This window comes from Sclerotinia sclerotiorum, genomic scaffold (assembly GCF_000146945.2).
Source record: "Sclerotinia sclerotiorum 1980 UF-70 scaffold_8 genomic scaffold, whole genome shotgun sequence".
In the NCBI taxonomy this organism is placed as follows: domain Eukaryota; kingdom Fungi; phylum Ascomycota; class Leotiomycetes; order Helotiales; family Sclerotiniaceae; genus Sclerotinia; species Sclerotinia sclerotiorum.
The window spans coordinates 1,454,135-1,472,066 of record NW_001820828.1 but is presented as its reverse complement, the minus strand read 5'-3'; the positions used below and the strand labels follow the sequence as shown (position 1 = coordinate 1,472,066).

The following is a 17,932-nucleotide window of genomic DNA, read 5'->3' as shown; positions in this document are numbered from 1 at the left end:
AGGTTCTTGATTTTCAGCCGCAGTTTTATTGCAATGTTTCAGCATGGACCGCTGGTGCCGCGTGGAAAATATTGTTTGAGATTTTTGCTGATGTGGTTGTACGAGTTGTTCTCTGTATATTTTGTATGTCTGTAGGGGATTTTTTTTGCCACGGTTATGATGTGATACCAGATGATATCGATGGAGTGATGGAGTGATGGTGTGGATGGCAAACAAGGCAAGTAAGGCGGAAAGGGCTCTGCAAAACGGTTTTGTTTGATGGTTACACATACTTTATTTTGGTTACACTGCATAGACGTTGTGGTTGAGGCAGACATGGTTGAGCTTATTTGGGACTTCTTTACTCGATTCACTGAGGATTGGCATATGTATATCGATTGATTGATTGATAGATAGTAGATAGATAGATAGATAGGTAACCTTGAAGATTGATGCAAACGTATGAGGTGTACGTAGGGTACATGATCTACCTGCCTCTAGACTCTTAATGTCTATATCAGGACTTTGTTACAAGCAAATGAGAAGTCGTATTCTTCAGTCTATATCATATCGGAGGTACTCGTTACATCACCTCTTGGACATGAAATGAAGTACCTACCTATTTAGGATCAGAGCTTCTTTCGTATAATCAATCCATCACATCATGAATATTGTATTGAATAGGTAAGATCTAAGATCTTATTACCATCAATGAATCCATGACAAATGAACAAAACTTCTATTCCAACTTCTAATGACACATCTAATTAATTATTACTTACTTAGTCTTTACTAATCCGTCATCATTCAACATTTCAACATTTCAACATTCAACATTAAATATTCAACCAATCAAAACACTCACAGATGAATTGACTTTGGGATAAATTATTCCCCCGCGGCCTTCGCGGTCAACATTAAAAAATAAATCCCTGTCGATTCCCGTTTCCCAACATCCAAAAAGATTTTACACAGATCCCCCGATTTCCGATTTTATTTGACCAATCAGAGTGTGCATCTCCATGAATATCAATCACGTACCTTACTTTCTGTACGAAATATGAACGGGATACTCACAGGAATCCTACGCCTTTTTGCTGTTGTGATGCTTGACTTCCTTCATCGTGAATCCTATTCGATAGCTCACATACACCATCCGCAACACGGACGCCTCGATTTGATTTGGTATCCAAGATGATAATTTTACAAAAGTCTATATCCACGGTGCCAGGGCTAAGAAAAGGATATCCAAAATTGAAATATTTAAAAATAACCCACCTCATCATTCCCCATATATTGTGAGAACCTACGATGGATGGATCCTGACTAATGATCCAATCGGAATGCCGAAGCTACATCTCCCGAGCATCCCAAAGCATCGAGCCCACCTTACCGGCTTGTATGGATGATCACCGTGAACCCAGATAAACTTCATGACTGGATGTTGGGACCTCGTCTTTGTGTTTATGTTTTTCTATTTATCATACGAGCCACCGGTTGCACTTAGCCAACTTTTTTTTTTGTTCCCTCTTCCCTCCCCCCTTCTTCCGAAATTCGATAGATCTTGCCATCTATTGTCTGCTGGTCTATTGTCTATTCCGGCCCAGGAATTCCTTTCCGGATTACCTTTTTTCCCTAATCTACGCAACGCTACATACTTTGTACATACGCGTGATGCATGGGATCCTTAAACCGAACCCTCACAATTTGGTGGCAAGGAACATACTTGTCTGTGGATAGTTAGATCTAGATATTTAGATCGTATTGGTATCAAAATGATTATTTTGTTTTTTTCCTTATTTTTGCTTTTTTTTTTGGCATCATTCCAGACTCTTCACTCAAGGGATTTCCGTTTTTGATAACTCCCCGCCCCCATGTTCATTTCTCGTAAATTGTCAAGGTAATTCTAACACATACATACACTACATACACTACACACAAGAAACTGCGGACCGAGTGGACCATCTGAATGATCTATCGAGGGGCAATGGGGTAATTTAATCACAGCCATACTGCTAGGTTGTAGCTTCTTATTCCATTCCAGATCCAAGAAATATAGGTGGACAAAATCAAGGCTGAGTCTAAGCTCAGGTAAAATCGAACAATCTAACTTCTCTTCTCCATAATGATAGTGTGATATGACGGGATTGGGGAATATGTGTATGTATGTATATGTATATGTATATGTATGTGTATGTGTATGTGTATGAGATTGAAGAAAGACCCTCCTTCCCAACCCGTTTAGCTGGGACTTATTTCTAGCACTTCTTATCTATTATCATCTACCCTATCTTTTTCATTCTCGAATATTCCTGTCGTCCTACTTTCATTGCAGGATTTTGCAGCCTGAAGTTACACCGATCCATACATATCTCTACACGGCATCTTTTCTCTCAATATTATTTATAACTCGTCTTCCAATTCTCTCGCCCACATATTCAAACATATACATATACCATACATCAACTGGTAATTCTTTCATTAAGTAACAAGGAAGAATTTTTATATATTATTCACATAATTCATTTACTAGTCCTACTTTTTTGAGATATTCCTGCTTGCTTGCTTGCTCGCTTCCTTCCCTGCTACATTTACATTCTTCTCCCTTACCTCACTCACCTTTCCCGCAAAAGCAAAACTTCCTTTTTCAAGTGCCGACCACAGCATACCTACTAGGTACATATGCAACGGCTCGGAATCGGGAACACTCCTTGTCAAAGACTATCCAAGAAATTTCTCCGGGTAGCTATGCAAGATAGAATGGTGCAGACGCCACTCGTACATGGGTTATCGGGAATGCCTGTTCGGAATCAGATGAATCGGTCTGGATCTTCTTTGCGAATTTCTGCATCTACTTTTGTGGGGGATGCGAAGGAGCCTTATGTGGTGATAGAAGATATAAATATGTCGTTTCCAATGGGTTTGGAGGGTTTACTATCTCTGTCTTCAAATTCATCTTCATCATCTTCGCCTTCAACTTTAACTTTATCCTCAACTTCAACTTCAACTTTACCTTCAACTCTTCCTACTGTATACTGGCAGTTCAAATCTTTATCCTCGTCGTCACGAAACATAAACATATACAGCGAAAGCAATATGTTGCTCGTGGAATCTATCATTGTGCTTGCTACGGCTTGCATGTTATATATCCTCAGTTCTCGACGAAAGACTCACACCCATCGAGTTCAATCTCCAAACCATCAAAAAACATCCTCAACATCACGTTCAGCAACCAACACAACAAAATTTCTCCACAACCCTCTCCCCAACATCTCCCGTCTCCTATCATGCACCTCACCCACCTCATCAGCAACACCATCACCAAACTCAAAAACCAACCCATCCACATCCACATCCACACCCAGCACTCCCCAAAAACAAAGCAAACCCGAACCCGCCCCCCAAAAACCACCTTACATCCTCCCACCTCTCAAACCCAGCTCTCCACACCCAACATCCATGGGTCTCAAACGACTCGACCAATCCAACTGGTTAACCATTGATTCCTTCTACCAATCCGAACACACGCTTCGTGCATCATTATTAGAAACCCATGGTCCGTGTGTGTTGCAGGTATTGAAACCGGCTGTTTCGGCTACGTATGAGGTATTAGATATGACGGTTGAGTTTTTACTAGAGAGGTATCCGGATTATTTCGAGCTTGTTTCTTCTGAGAAAATCCTAAATAAATTAACAGGGGAAGAACATATTATTGGTTCTTCGTGTTCTAATCCCCTTGAAACGGCTGCGAGACTTTGTATGGAAGATTTTAATATTCTTCTTCAGGATCCTGAGGAAGGTGAAGATGCGGAATGGAAATTAATGGCTTCTGCTACTCTTTTCCCCGCAGGTTGGAAATTACAAGAGAGGATTGGGAGTAGTATGGCTGTTCTACACGCACCTGTTCCGGGTTGGAAAGAAAAATTAGGAAAGAGTGTTAACCGGTATGTATCTGTTTTAATACATCTTTGAAAAACATCTTAATACCTTAACCAAAATAAAACACAACTTCCATTCCATCCTATCCACAAAAAAAAATAACCCCTAATTAACAAAATCCTAGATACTTCACCCACCTCACACCACGCACCTGCATGGAACGCTCAAACCTCTTCATCCAAACCACACCCATTCTCTTCCAAGACACACCTGAACCACCTCGTTCCCCTACGCATCCCCTCACCGCATCAGATATCTACGTAAGACGCGAACGACAGACATTTACGCGCCTGCCGAAATCAGGAGCGGTTTTGTTTACTGTGAGGACTTATATGGAAGGATTGATGGAGTTGGGGGTTAAGGAGGCGGAATCCCTGGCGAAACAGGTTAGGGGGTGGGAGGGGGAGATGAGCAGGTATAAGGGGGTGGAGAGGTGGGGGGGTGTGGCTTTGGGGTGGTGTGATGAGGTTGTTGAGGGGGAGAGGGAGAGGGAGAGGGAAAGAGAGGAGATGGAGAGGTGTGCGAGGAGGGATTCGGGCGTGGATTTGGGTAATGGTGATGGTGAGAATTAAGTTACATGGTTACATGTAGGGAAGGGGTGATTTTCAATACTTCGATAGGAATGAGGATGAATGGGCGCGGGACTTAATATCGATGATTTGATTGCGATATATGCAAGCAAATGGAGCACAGGACCAAAACATCACACCAAAACACGTCAAAACACCAAAACACAAAAGATGAAAAGTCAAGATACAGAAAGGGAGGATTTAATCATTCAATTTTCAATCAATCAATCATACGTTACTTACGTACGGGTTTACAAAATCGGATTTCGGAATGGGTACTGGGATAAGATGCAAGAAAGGCACAAGGCACAGGGTATAGGGTATACAAAGAAGAAGAGAGAAAAAAATACTTTGAGAATAATTAAGAGGGAGGGGGTAATTGGGAATGAATGGATGGAGAGATGGAGAGATAGGAAATAATTAATTAATTAATAAATACATACCGGGAGGAATTAAAGAAAGACAGAGAGGTAGACAGACAGGCTGGTACTGTTAACTGTTTACTGGGGAATGAAGGAAGAAAGGAAGGAAAGAGGGAAAGGGGAGAGGATAATCTAAAGTTTCGAAAATTAAGTTTTTTGAAGTATTTTTTTTAATAATAATATTCTTTAATTTAATTTTCATTTAATTTAATTTTTTATATTATAGTGGGTAGGGTTTCTTGAGTAGTTTTTTTTAGTTTTTATAAATTATTTTAAAATTGAATTAAAGAATTATGAAAAAAATTCTTGAGAATAAATAAAATAAAATAAAATAAAATAAAATAAAAAATAATATTATTATTTGTTAAAGTGAATGGTTCCTGCGTAGCACGTGCACAGGGCACTAGTCCTATTAGGACTAGATTGAGAAGCTCTCTGTAAGAGAGCTTCGCACTTCCGTAGAACTTAGAAGAGAGATTAACCTACTTGTGACGGAAATCCCTGCTTTCCTCCCACCTTTATTATATAAGAAACCTCAGGTACATTAACCATGTCCACACATGATACGATTACTCGAGATTAGTATGCGATTTAGGTGACCTGAGGATCAGATCCGGACAAGTACTAGGTATCAATGGTTATCGGTAAAGTAAGATCATTGGAGGAATAAATATGACTTCTTTTTGCCTAGCCATTTGCGGCTAGGCCATTCATTTGTGTATATATAGAGTAGCTATCCCCATCTACAGGTGCTCTTCACCTGTAGATTCTAAGTTAAATACAATTGCTGGTCTATAAACACCCTTTTGGTCACACTACTAGACCAATATTACCTCAGTTCTGCCCTATCAGCTTCCCACTATTCCCTGTGTGAGGTCATTCCTTTTAACACATTTGAAAATAAAATATTAAATTCAATCAAGAAATAAAGAGATATCTTTATTTATTTCATTTTAATTCAATTTAAATAAAATTCATAAATACACATATAACTTAAACACTCAATATTCATAAGTATTTAATAATTCAACTCAAATAATCATACAGTCATACAATATTCAAATCCCACTTCACCATTTCTTCTGATCTCCAGCACTACTAAAATCCCCACCCCTTCTCTCCTTCTCAACTCTCGCATCAAATTCCTTCTGCGCCTCCAATTGCGCCAAATTTCTCTCTTCTTCTGTTTTGGAAAATGTAAAACTATCTGTACTTGCTATTTCAGAAGCTTTAGGTGTATTTTTAGTCCCACCAGATTGTCGAGATTGTGTAGGTGTATTGATATTAGAACCAAGTTTTTCACCACGACGAATTCGTTCCCATGCTGAACCTGAGGTTGCTTTGGAAGTTTGAGATGTGCTTGTATTGGTATCCATTTCTTGTCCACTGGTAGGTGATGCGTCATCGAATAAATCGAATGGCCTTTCTTCTTCTTGTGCTGGTGCGTTGGCTGGTGCTTGTGCTGAAGCTTGTTTGGGGAATTGTCTACTTTGTGGTTTCATGGGCGGAAAAGTCTGAGGGGTTGATTGTGCAGATCCCGGTGTATCATCTCCATACCAATCGCCACCCGTTGGACTAGCATCATCATAATCCTGAGTATTTCCACTTTGTGATTGTCCTTGTCCTTGTCCCGGCTTCATTCGTGGTCTTGGGATTCCTGCTGGACTAGGTAGATTCTTTTGAGTTCTGGCAACTTCTTCCGTAGTAGCTTTTACAATATCTTTTAATCGTTTATCACCCATTTGTCCTACTGCCCCTACACTAGCCGCATATGCTCCAATTAGCAATTTTGATACCGTTTGTCCTACATAACAATAACATAAACCTCTAAATGTATGCCAGGCAATGATTGCCGGAAATCCCCTGATGTAAGGCATTCGCGGATGTGGGAATACACTTGAATTGAACGTTTCAAGGTTTGGTTGATAGAATGGAAATCGGAAAGTGGCGGCAGTTTGAGTTGCTCTGTAGATTCCCGCAGATAATCCTGCAACAGGAGCGAATGAATTAATTCTGATGATTTTCGCCGTGTGATATGCAAGGGCGTCGATTTCTTCATGTCTTAGAGGCCGGTTTGTAACTTTGATTGCATTCTGGACCCGGGCATTGACGATCTTGCTTAGAAAGGTATCATTGAAACCGAATAGAGGACCGAATATCGGTAAAGGTTTAGGTAATGTACTGGTTTGGATTCTGTACATCTCTATACCCGTACCTTGGCCTTCACCTTGACCTTGTTCTGAAGACGCATAAGGATCGCTGTCGGATGTAGGAATTGAGTCGAATGATTCGTTTACCTCTTTAGAAGATGAGTTCTCGAGAACCATGCTGGCGAGGATATTGATATGTTGAGGAATGTGAGAAGTTTTTAAGAAGTCGGTGAGGGTAATTGCAGATGTGTTGCCTTGTTTTCGTTGTGGTACAGATGTGAAGTAGGTGTAACTATGAATACTCGCACGACAGCTTCTAGAAGCTCAATTAAGCTAGGATGTTTTGGTGACGTCTTTGAATTTGCGGGCAGGATTTTAGAGGGTGTGGTTTTATCAAATTTGAGGCGGGGTTGATTCAATGTACGAAGTAGACGAGCTTCGACCACAACGTTTGTTGCTCTTCTTTTGGCTTTTGGCACGTTCACATAAATTATTTGGAGTACCGGTATTTGGCAACTTTACCATATTTTCCTCAAAGGGTTTGACGAATGATTGGGAAATCTTACTCACCTCCTCTTCCTTGCATTATCTTTCACCAGCTTGACATAACAATTGTAACACCGGTTGTCCCGGAAATGCAGGATAAAGCAAGGACAACGAGGGCAAATGCTGGTTTTAGACTATCCTTCAGGTTTACATGGGGAAAATTCATGAGCTGTCTCGATCTTCGGTAGTACAGACTTTCTTCAAAGGTCATTAGCAGCCTTGCCCAGTCGGTCAAGCTGCATTGGTATCATCTGGGAATTTGGCACAAGTCCGAGTGGACGATATATCACCAGATAATTTATACCAATCTCAAGTTTATCACGCCTTGCCCAGATGAGGTGCTCAAGTAAGCCACCGTCTACTCATCAAATGCATTGTCTATTCTTCAAACAGATTCATAGTGATGCTGCGGAATGTGGGCGGGTAGCTATGTTCTTTCTTGATATCATGCAGCAAACCGATTTTTTGCATGAATTTGTAACGAGATGAAACCCTTTTCAAGTACTTTCAAGGCGCTGCGGTGGCATACGAGGGATCGGTCAATTGTTGCCACGTTCCTTGCCGTCTGATTGTTTTGCATATGTCTTAAGAGCTCCGGGCATGGCACAGAGTTACTTAATTATTGGTAGCTTTAGCCCATATGTTATTATTATGTTTTCTAATGTGCCCGCATAAATACATCCAATAGTGGAGTATATCAACATATCACCTCATATCAAAACCTAAAAACTGACGTAGAATGCATTCAACTCCAAGGAATGAAAGCCATCACGCGAATAACGCATGCGTCACCGATTGGACACTGAGAAGAAAGTCAAGAAGGAAAAAGAAGACAAGGAAAATGACAAAGTTACGAATTCTAAATCTATCATATCCATATCTTTCCTACACAAGCCCTTCCCACTACCCATCAGTCGCCCGCCGGCGCAAAATGCCCTCTTGGGTTTCCCCTATCCAGGATGATCGATGCCGAACATGGAAAAGGGTGTACTTCACGCGGAATACAACTTTGGCATAAAATTCTCTCTTTGGTTATTGGCTATCATTAATTTGATGTTCATCATCATTGCGTTGTTGGATTGGCAGGATATAAGTTTACAGTTGGAGTTTAGAGGGTAATTGTCGAGATCGGATCTTCTGGAGCCATTTTCAGAAAGGGAAAGTGTGGCGGATAAAGATGGAGGCATTTTGTTTGAGCATAGGATAAGATGACATTTTGGATGGAATGATTAAGTTTTGAGTTCGCGGCGAAGAATGAACTGTCGATATGGAATGGACTTAACATTTTGCTAGATGCAAAACGGGTATGGGATTTATGGTATGGGCCGCAGACGGTTCGTCACTCTCTGTCGAACTTAGTTTGACTTATGAATGGACTATAGTAGATGGTAATCTAAGGAGAATACTGGACTCAAGCGGTGCTTTTATGACGAGAGGGCCAGATATGACAGCGACGAAGCTATGATCATGTGCTACGAACCTTTCTAACCAGCTTAATAATTTACGACGAGGCTATGTAAAAACTGATATAATAGAAGGTAATTTCCAATCACGGTGTTTCTGGCCGACTATATAGCATAGGAGACAGGGGATTCAAGAAAGTCTTGTTTCACTTCCGATACCCCATTTGCCTATTGATTTATGGCTTAGATTCTAGATTAATGGTTTACTAGTTGTCTTGGGTGAAATTTGTATTCTTGTTGGGATGAGTTCTATACCTTCAGAATGCAGATATGCAACATATGATTATCGAGAGGCCTCTGTGAGGTGTTTTAAATAATAATTTTGTGTGAGTGGCGGATATAAAGAAAGCGGGATGTTTGAGTTAGATAGGTTTCCCAATCAATCAAAATTCACCTTTTTCAAGAACTGTGACGTCTATTACCCACGCATTTGCTAGGATCGAGCTGCATATTGAATATGTAGATATGCAACATAACCCATCAAAGGCTTTAGAGTAAAAGACAATACTGTTCACTAACTTAGTTTTGAAACTAGAAAAACCAATCATTTAGGACTCGAGACCGCTGCCATACTAAATACTCCTCCGGCAAAGAAATTTCAAAATCTGACTCTGAGCAGGTACCATAATTAAGGTGCTAAACCACAAGTGGAAGACCTTAATTCTTTAGTTCTCGATATTTAGATAAAATTTGACAGTATAATGAATCACTTTTACAAGTATAAAAACCGCACTTGCGAGGATATTACTTGTACACGGACATGTAGATGTGCAACAAAAATCTTCTGAGGATTTTGAGTGGTTGATTGGAAGTGCTAGTCGTGGTTTCCAGGCCTGGAATGGCTAGTTTTGGCTTAAAAATTTTACTAATTGTGGTCGGTTTGACTCAAGCGTTTGGACCTAAAGACATATTTTTTTTTCACTTCATCGACCCGAGGTCTCTCAGTTCGGAGACTCCAATACCCCGATTTTTGGGGATTTCATCTAGGGCTTGAATCTTCCTGCTGCGCGGTTACAGGTCTTTAGTAAACTAATCATTTATCTTATTGTCTTTTCGGTTATAAAGCCTACCTTTTTTTTTATACGTTACGCCGCTCTAATCATTAATACGTTTAAACTCCGTACGGATTCGTGGATTTATTATCACATATGATACCAGCATGATATCTGTAAATGGAAACATAGATCCGCAACATCGCACTTTCCTCGAAATCGAGAACATCAAAGACGTCGAAGCGCTAAATGGGCTTTGGTTACCGACCCTAGGAAAAGCTATTTGAAAGTGGCCCAGATTGATACCGGGAAATCAAACTTTTCATAATTTTGGATCTGTAAGCCCTCAAGAAGCGGTATACTATCTGTTGCTCAATTATAGATATGCAAAATGAGACTTTCTTGGGCTGTGAGTGGACGCATTTCCTAGACCATAAGATATACTAGCCCCAGCCGCCGGCACCAAAAGGATAATGGCTCCGGACTAATTTTCTCTAATATTATGGCTACATACTATCGAGATACCACTTATACACTTGTCGGGATGAGGCCTTTTCAGGTGAATTTGTAGATATGCAGCAAAAATGTGTTTGGAAAGCCCTGAGTGAGGAGAACTTGTAGGTTCTGAAAGGTTCCATTTGCTAAATATCAAGCACTGGACCTAAGCAGACTGTTAGGGGCTAGATTTGCGGTTAAGTGAAAGTGATATCCTTGTTTATCCTGCTATCACCCCCCCTGTATTACTGTTTAGAGTAGTAAAGGGTGACCGTCAAGCGAATTCAAGTTATCAAAGAGAGTACTTCCCAGAAGCTAGCCCCACGGAAAAGATTTTTTGAGTTCATCTACATCATGAGAAAAGTTTTTAACTTTCACACGATTATTTATGCTAATTCCCCCCAAAAAAAGTAAATAGATGAAATGGCCTAATGATGTGTGACTATTGTAATGGTTATTCAATGGGAGTGTACGATCTAATGGAGAAGCTTAATAATACCACCGAGCACATAAGTGTTTCCTCCACAAACTCAAATACCAAAGCTCGAATATCGGAAAAACAAAAAAATGTTGGTAAGGTGACGAAAATGGGCTTGAAACTTATAATTTGGGGATGTAATGTCGCAGCTGATTCAGGTCAAACGGACGGGGATCGAAATACTGCCAAGCATCTTTCAGAGTAGCTCTTAGCTCTAAATCATTTTTTTTTCGGTCGATAAATTCTGGCAGTGCCTCAGAACAATATTAATTGCAACACGTCAACGATTTAGGTACTTGAGCATAGCTTCAAAAGTCCCAAGCTTTCTAAGTTAATATGACAACAAGGTTACACCATTAAAGATTAATGACTTTCCACCTCACAAATTTGTCTTACTTGGAATACTCGGAGTGCGAAGTCTATTTACGTTGTTGGTTCATACAATCGGAAGGAAGATGGAGGAGGAAAAGCGAAAACTACCTAGTGGGTAATATGAATTGTGTTTAATCCGAAATTAAGGTGAAAGAAGCGCAGAGTATCCAGACACATCAATTCAACACCCAAAATATTGTCCGAAGATTGCGCTACTATACAAAAAACTCTAGAGTACATGATTTGACCAGAAAACTAGTACACTGGGTTTTAATTCCTCTCAAAATGGGCCGTTACTTCACATCCGAAGACTTTTTTTTTTTGAAAATCAGTTCCCTTGGTGTCAGTTAAGGCTCGTGGCTCTACCCGAGCGGAATGAGGGCGATAGAGTGAGTGGGTGGCCATATGAGAAGTTCAGCCGACCTGAAGGAAAATTTTAAAACATCGTGTTATGCATATGTGAGGAAATCAAAAATTTCTTTGTACAGTCCATCAATGTATGGCTATTCTCACGGGTCAACAGTTAAAAGTCAAAAGCGTGGGTCAGGAAAGAGATGAACGCGTTTCAAGACAGTTGCCCCAAGATAATTTAGCTCTTCGTAAACAATGGCAAGAGAGGTTGCATTCTAATCCGTTGCCAAAAATACAACCATAAGTTTCATTGACAAATAGACTTACCTAATGCTGTGGATATTTACCTGCTCCAGTCTGAGTCCCATTTTTTGCGCCCTACTCCCTAAATATTTCCCGGCTCTTTCGCGCCTTGCCACATGGAGCCATTATGAGCTAGTATACTTTTATCATTGCCTTATATACTATCTTGGTATCAACGATCTGTTAAAGAGTAAAATACATGGTCACTAAGCCGGCTTCAAAAATTTCAGCAAAGCTGAGGTACAGAATTAGAGTTATATCATTCTTTTGTGGCAAGATCTAAAACTAAGAACATACGAATTTCACCACTACTAATTTGTAGCTTGGCCTCTTACTCAATATGCCACTCACAGCGTTGTACAATAATAGTCTTACGTGGGGTATAGAAAATAAGGATCATAATTATTGCAAAGAAGTTGAGATACTGAGGCCAAAAATGTAGCTAATAGTTTAGAATTCTATAATCAAATGACTCTAGGTAATTAGACAGCAGAGAGGACTCCACTTTTTTTCCTGGAATAATCAATCGTTTTCCACAAGTCTTTTTTTGACCCCCTTGAACTCAACCCAGCCTATTATTAAATCCATTAGTTCTTCTATTTGAATCCTCTACAATGTAATATAATCAGTTTCCTGTTCCATCCCCCTCGCAGTGCGCTATCGGGATCCAGGAACCCCACCCAGCCGCCCACAGCATCCGCCCACACTAAGTGAGAAGTTAGTAGGCATCTAAGTCCTTTAGGAAAAAAAGGCGCATGAAGTCTCTAGCGTAATTTCAAATCGCTAATTCCGAGAAATTTAATGTCGATAGCTACTTTAGTCATCGGGACGAGGATCCAAGCTCAAAATCGGAATGATTGTGACTACTTCACTGCTATTCTTGCTGCCAGTAAAGACTTTCATCGCTGCATTTTTAAATATTAGCAACACAATTACTTATATGCAGATGCAGGTATATGCATATGAGGGTCGTAGAAATCTTAGATTCTAAGAAAACTTCACACCAATATATACTCGATGCCAAGACAGACATTTGGCTCTTGCTTGATCGCCACGTTAAGCGAGCCCCTTTTTTTTTATCAACGTTAGGAGCGAGGAACAATTCCACAAAGTAGATTTGATTTATGTATTATCCGTGAATGAAATCATCTTGAGGGAAAACCTGTATGTACTGATTTTGCGAGAGTAAAGTTTATGTGTGACTACGATTGTTGCAGGAAAAAGAGCAGCATTTAGTACATGTACTCGACTTTATTACACGCCAACAATATCATTCATCGCCTGTTTAATTGTGATTTCAAATTTAGCGAAGCTTTTTTTATATTTCATGATTCTTCCTATTATACCACTACTGCAACTCTAAAAGACCTTATAATCATAAATCAAAACTGTATAAAACAAGAATCTAGTCTGTTCAAATCATGAATTATGATTGTGTAGAGCATATCAACATCTCCAGCCAAATTGCAAGCCTTTAGATCTTACTACATGCCCTGAGCCAGTAAGTTGTCATCAAAAATGGCAAATCTGTACGATTTATAGTCTCCAACAGGAATATCATTTTTCTCGGGCTACAAAGAAAGCATGTATCGCGCGATCTTTTGATGGAGTGTTTTCCGAATCTTTTGAGTGCGATCTGATAAATTTAGCTACCTGGCATTGTTCAATCTGAGGGGTGGAGTGAATTTGAGCGGTAGGTCATATCGAATCTCGGAGTAGCATGATAGATGAAAGAAACCACGGCAGTTGTCACTTTTGGTAGTGCAACTAACATGCGTGAAATACAAAGTATCATAGCACCTCTTTTCCGTAAGATCAAAGGGCTCCCCGACCCCCCAAATGTGCTGCATTGGCGGCAAATCTGACTTGGCAGCAACAATCTAGTATTCAAATGGCAAATAAATCCCTTACTAAACCCCAACAGCACATTGCTTCCACCATGACGTTTTTATTCTGCCAGTTCAGGAGCTCGGAAGAAAGGTTGTAACTACGATATCAACGGTCTGACGAGATTTCATACCATGTTCCAGTTATTGGTGTCTACTGTAGCCAGAAGAACTGATGTTTTAAATTTCAAACCTCTCTATGGTTCAGATCTGTTGGATTACTCGACCACCATCCCATTTTTAGACGCCCGCCAACTTTCAAGCATCGTCACTAAGTTTAAAATCTTAGACAGAAAGCTATGTTATCACCACGCTTCTCCATATTCAGCGGGGAATACATATTCACCAAGGCGCATTCCACCTCGTTTCTTCTCGTCACACATACTCCTCTTTGACACAAATCATGCCCGTACGAAAATACACTTGTTCCTATGAACATGAGGGTAAGAAGCAACAAGCCAACAGGACCAAAACTGGAGAAAACAGTAAGATAAGGAGTAGCAGAGGTATAAATATAATTTCCCAGAATAAGCTTCTGGTGGAACAGTAATGGACAACCAGAATAGATAAGGCTAACAAAGTTCCAACAACTCTTTGTCGAGATATGTACTACAGTATTCTCATCCCAAGCCAGTTATCTAAGGATTAATCGCGATGAAATTCAAGCGTTTAGTCAGGCACGTGGAGGATTTCGATAAAACACCTTCAAGAAAATGGTCTACTTGTTTTGACGAGATATAGAGCAAGGAAATTGTTAGGGAGCATTGAGATAGGAATCTTCAGTGCTGGAAAGATTGTATTGATTATGAGCAAGACACGGTAAGTAAATTAGTTACCCTGGAATATAATTGAACCACAAATAACAGCCTATAAACACAAGCAATGAGACTCCTAGCAACCATCTCCTTCAATTCAATCTAATCCTGGCTACCACGTAGTATTCAATTACCACCACCATTAAAAATTGGTACAATTCACTGAAGAGAAGCCATGTTGATTCCAAGTGTATCGATGATGTTATCCCGACCAAGGTATCTCTTACTAGCGTCATAGCTTATTGATAAATCGATCTCTCATTATCTGTGAAGCTTTTGACTTATATATAGTTCAAACTGCGCGTAAGATAAGCCTAGCAATACAAACAAACCTAATAGAACCTGAAGTTAGGAGTTCTTCTCTAGGAGCTAGGTCCCGCTTTACCAATGTTGTTTTGTCAGTACTTGTGTGCGAGGTGCACAGCACGAAGTGATATATAATAATGCTATCAATGAACCCTAAGTAGCTTCTTTATATGACAAAAAAAAAAACAGAACTCATAAACCCTTATCCATTAGTTATTCGGTCTGTGTCCTGAGTCCTGACAAAGCCCAAAAAATTTCCAAGTGAAACACGTAGTGCGAAGTTCAAAATGGTAAAAAAAAACCCCCCCCAAAAAAATCCAGTTCAAGCTATCACTTTCTTCTCCCACTAAATTTATCACCACGATTCTCAGTTTAATTTCCCTTTGTAGTTTTGAATGGTATATCAAAATAATTCAACCACAAGAGAAGTGATACTCCATCAAACTATCACACACAAACGTCTTCCATCGAGAGCTTTATTTTAGTCATGGAAGTCTTTCAGACGCCCTCACTCGATGCTTCAGCGGTTGAACTATGGTCTCGATACAGATGCCCCAAAGTTTCTTCTACATGGATGACATGACAATTGTCAGTTGGACCATAATGAATATCCACACATATTGTATGCTTGCAATCATCCAAGAAAAAGTCTGCTCGTTCATAGTCTCTAGAATTTAGAAGGTTCACTGTGCCATAGCCCTCCTTGACAGATGGATCAGTTACATCGTTAGCATCAACTTCCATTAAAGTGGTCCATACGGGTGAAAGTTTTCCTCGAGTTCCAAATGCCAGGATTAGATTTTCGACTTTATCCCTTTTTGGGCATACATGATTAATCAAAACGACACCCCCGATGCACTCAAAGGTCTCAGTTGAAGAACATAGGAGGCTTTCCGAGTCTGCCGCTTGCCAAATCACGCTTTCTTTCGAGACTATTTCAGGAAATGGGACACTAAATCTGAACTTGGCAGGGCTACCAGGCGCTGATACAGGTATCTGAGAAATTGAAATTAATTTCCTTTTTGAGGGCACAGTGATGCCTAGTAGAGGTATGGAACCCTTTTCCGTGCAAATTAGTCGTTGCATAGTTCCCAATCGATCTAAAATAAATCCGGTATCTCGGTCCGTGTCCCGCTCTAGTACCAAGGAGATGCTGGTGTGAAAGTAAGATAACTGGACGAAGACATCGAGGACCACGACAATCTTTTTGGGTGGTTCGTTGGTGTTCAAGACTTGATCGCTGCCGTAGGAAAGAAGTTGTAATTCTAGGCCATTAGACCCAAAATTAGATTGCACATCAACTAATGGACCATCAACAAACCCCTATTCTTCATCATTATAGTAACGACTACCAAGCGTATACTTCATCGGAGCGAATAAATCGTATGGATTTGGATCATCTCGGTTTTTCTTGAAGAGAGGGTCTTTAGCTGGCACGAATTGTTCTAGCCAATCGAAGCATTTGTAATCGGTACAGAATCCTCTTGGAGAAGTTGCTAGCAGACCCTGATTGTAGGGTTCATGAGACGGGACCCACAAAAACAAAGTTTGATCTGAATTCCGCCCAAGTATCTCTTGCTGAGGTCGAAGAAAAGCCTTCTCAGATCCCTCCCCATATATCGGCGGCATGTGTACGTCAAATAGTCCCATCAAGCAGTATGCCATATCTTCTTCTCGAGTAGTTTGTCGTTTGGAAGCCCATGACATTCGCTGAGCAACGTTGCAATGGGTCGGATACTTCCCTAGTATAATAGATTTAGGGATATTTGTAATTTTTGTCATTTCCTGTGCAAGATCATGCTTTGTTCCAAGTGAGCATCACTGCATATCGAATAGAATGACGTGACGCGGTGCTATAAGTTCTTGTAATGTCCAACCACGAGTGAACCACTGACTTTTCTCTAAAGAATTGATCTCTTCCACGTCTGATAGGTATGCGTAACAAATAGCAGAGCTTTGGTACCAGCGGTACATTGAGTTGATAGCTTCGCTGAGTTCTGCGGAGCTCGATTTGTCGATGCAGCAAGTGCCAACCCAGATCCAATCGTATCCATCTTGCATAGCTTTTTTGCGACATCCATCAAGTTTTGCAAAACCTTTCTTCTGATTAAATGCCTCCTTTTTTATGTATTCAAATGTCACTTCATCTTCCTCCCATCTGTGAGAAAGAATAGCGTAGGTGGGGGTATTGTTTTGAAGAAATTCCTCTAGCTGAAGGGGCTCCGTAATTTTCGCACTGAGTAGTCGCATATTACTCTGCCGGGATGGAAGTATTAATAGCCAATAATGACTAAGGCCTATAAAATATAGCTTGAAGAAGTAGGTTTGTAATTTTCCGGTTCGTTCGACCGCACTACACGCCCGAAAAATGAGAAATTTTCGGAAAGCTTTCAAGTGAAAACGATGGAAATGCTCGGTTTTTCTGGGAAGTCTTTCAGCCCAACATATATGAAAGTTATGGATTGATAAGCTGTACAAGTGTTTATGGATGTGTTACTGCGGGGTAGTGAGGCCCTGGTCATGCGTAAATCATTGATTCGTAACAGCGGGGAGAGCGGGGTAGATGTTGGCAATATGAGTCAGCTCCCTACTTTTCGTGGATGGTTAGGAAACTTTCAGCCGCATTCTTTAAGGAGAACTTTAGATGCATAATTTCATAATTTTTAAGCTGTGTATAAGACGCTGAGTTGTGTAGTTAGAGCTCCGAATGATAACTTCAATTGTGATTTGATAGTTTCACAAATCCAAACGGAAATATGAGCCTTGTAAGTCTTACTTCGGGCTTCGGAATAGCTTCAAGGGCTAATTATTCAAGCTTAATATTGTAAACCCTTGAACTGAAATTTGAGCTAATACTTGACGGTTA

At 40.3% G+C, this 17,932-nt stretch overlaps 8 protein-coding genes across 8 annotated transcripts; 5 read left to right on the top strand and 3 right to left on the bottom strand.

The window, feature by feature from the left end:
• Nucleotides 1–3,075: 3,075 nt before the first annotated feature.
• Nucleotides 3,076–5,045, top strand: SS1G_06862 (hypothetical protein; the record flags this gene model as incomplete). The annotated part of the gene is made up of 2 exons (XM_001592571.1): nucleotides 3,076–3,620; nucleotides 5,036–5,045. The coding sequence occupies 2 exons, from the start codon at nucleotides 3,076–3,078 to the stop codon at nucleotides 5,043–5,045; spliced, it is 555 nt and encodes a 184-aa protein (XP_001592621.1).
• A 934-nt stretch (nucleotides 5,046–5,979) lies between these two features.
• Nucleotides 5,980–7,236, bottom strand: SS1G_06861 (hypothetical protein; the record flags this gene model as incomplete). Its single annotated transcript, XM_001592570.1, has 1 exon — nucleotides 5,980–7,236. The coding sequence occupies one exon, from the start codon at nucleotides 7,234–7,236 to the stop codon at nucleotides 5,980–5,982; it is 1,257 nt and encodes a 418-aa protein (XP_001592620.1).
• A 1,344-nt stretch (nucleotides 7,237–8,580) lies between these two features.
• SS1G_06860 (predicted protein) lies at nucleotides 8,581–9,070 on the top strand (the record flags this gene model as incomplete). Its single annotated transcript, XM_001592569.1, has 2 exons — nucleotides 8,581–8,720; nucleotides 8,899–9,070. 2 exons carry the CDS (start codon nucleotides 8,581–8,583, stop codon nucleotides 9,068–9,070), a joined length of 312 nt encoding a protein of 103 aa, XP_001592619.1.
• A 1,919-nt stretch (nucleotides 9,071–10,989) lies between these two features.
• On the top strand, nucleotides 10,990–11,238 carry SS1G_06859 (predicted protein; the record flags this gene model as incomplete). Its single annotated transcript, XM_001592568.1, has 1 exon — nucleotides 10,990–11,238. One exon carries the CDS (start codon nucleotides 10,990–10,992, stop codon nucleotides 11,236–11,238), a length of 249 nt encoding a protein of 82 aa, XP_001592618.1.
• Nucleotides 11,239–12,875: 1,637 nt separating this feature from the next.
• SS1G_06858 (predicted protein) lies at nucleotides 12,876–13,092 on the bottom strand (the record flags this gene model as incomplete). Its single annotated transcript, XM_001592567.1, has 2 exons — nucleotides 12,876–12,964; nucleotides 13,074–13,092. 2 exons carry the CDS (start codon nucleotides 13,090–13,092, stop codon nucleotides 12,876–12,878), a joined length of 108 nt encoding a protein of 35 aa, XP_001592617.1.
• A 485-nt stretch (nucleotides 13,093–13,577) lies between these two features.
• Nucleotides 13,578–13,924, top strand: SS1G_06857 (predicted protein; the record flags this gene model as incomplete). Its single annotated transcript, XM_001592566.1, has 3 exons — nucleotides 13,578–13,588; nucleotides 13,709–13,752; nucleotides 13,857–13,924. 3 exons carry the CDS (start codon nucleotides 13,578–13,580, stop codon nucleotides 13,922–13,924), a joined length of 123 nt encoding a protein of 40 aa, XP_001592616.1.
• Nucleotides 13,925–14,348: 424 nt separating this feature from the next.
• Nucleotides 14,349–15,331, top strand: SS1G_06856 (predicted protein; the record flags this gene model as incomplete). The annotated part of the gene is made up of 5 exons (XM_001592565.1): nucleotides 14,349–14,430; nucleotides 14,656–14,764; nucleotides 14,999–15,063; nucleotides 15,100–15,157; nucleotides 15,280–15,331. The coding sequence occupies 5 exons, from the start codon at nucleotides 14,349–14,351 to the stop codon at nucleotides 15,329–15,331; spliced, it is 366 nt and encodes a 121-aa protein (XP_001592615.1).
• A 233-nt stretch (nucleotides 15,332–15,564) lies between these two features.
• SS1G_06855 (hypothetical protein) lies at nucleotides 15,565–17,316 on the bottom strand (the record flags this gene model as incomplete). The annotated part of the gene is made up of 3 exons (XM_001592564.1): nucleotides 15,565–16,389; nucleotides 16,702–16,866; nucleotides 17,101–17,316. The coding sequence occupies 3 exons, from the start codon at nucleotides 17,314–17,316 to the stop codon at nucleotides 15,565–15,567; spliced, it is 1,206 nt and encodes a 401-aa protein (XP_001592614.1).
• Nucleotides 17,317–17,932: the final 616 nt, after the last annotated feature.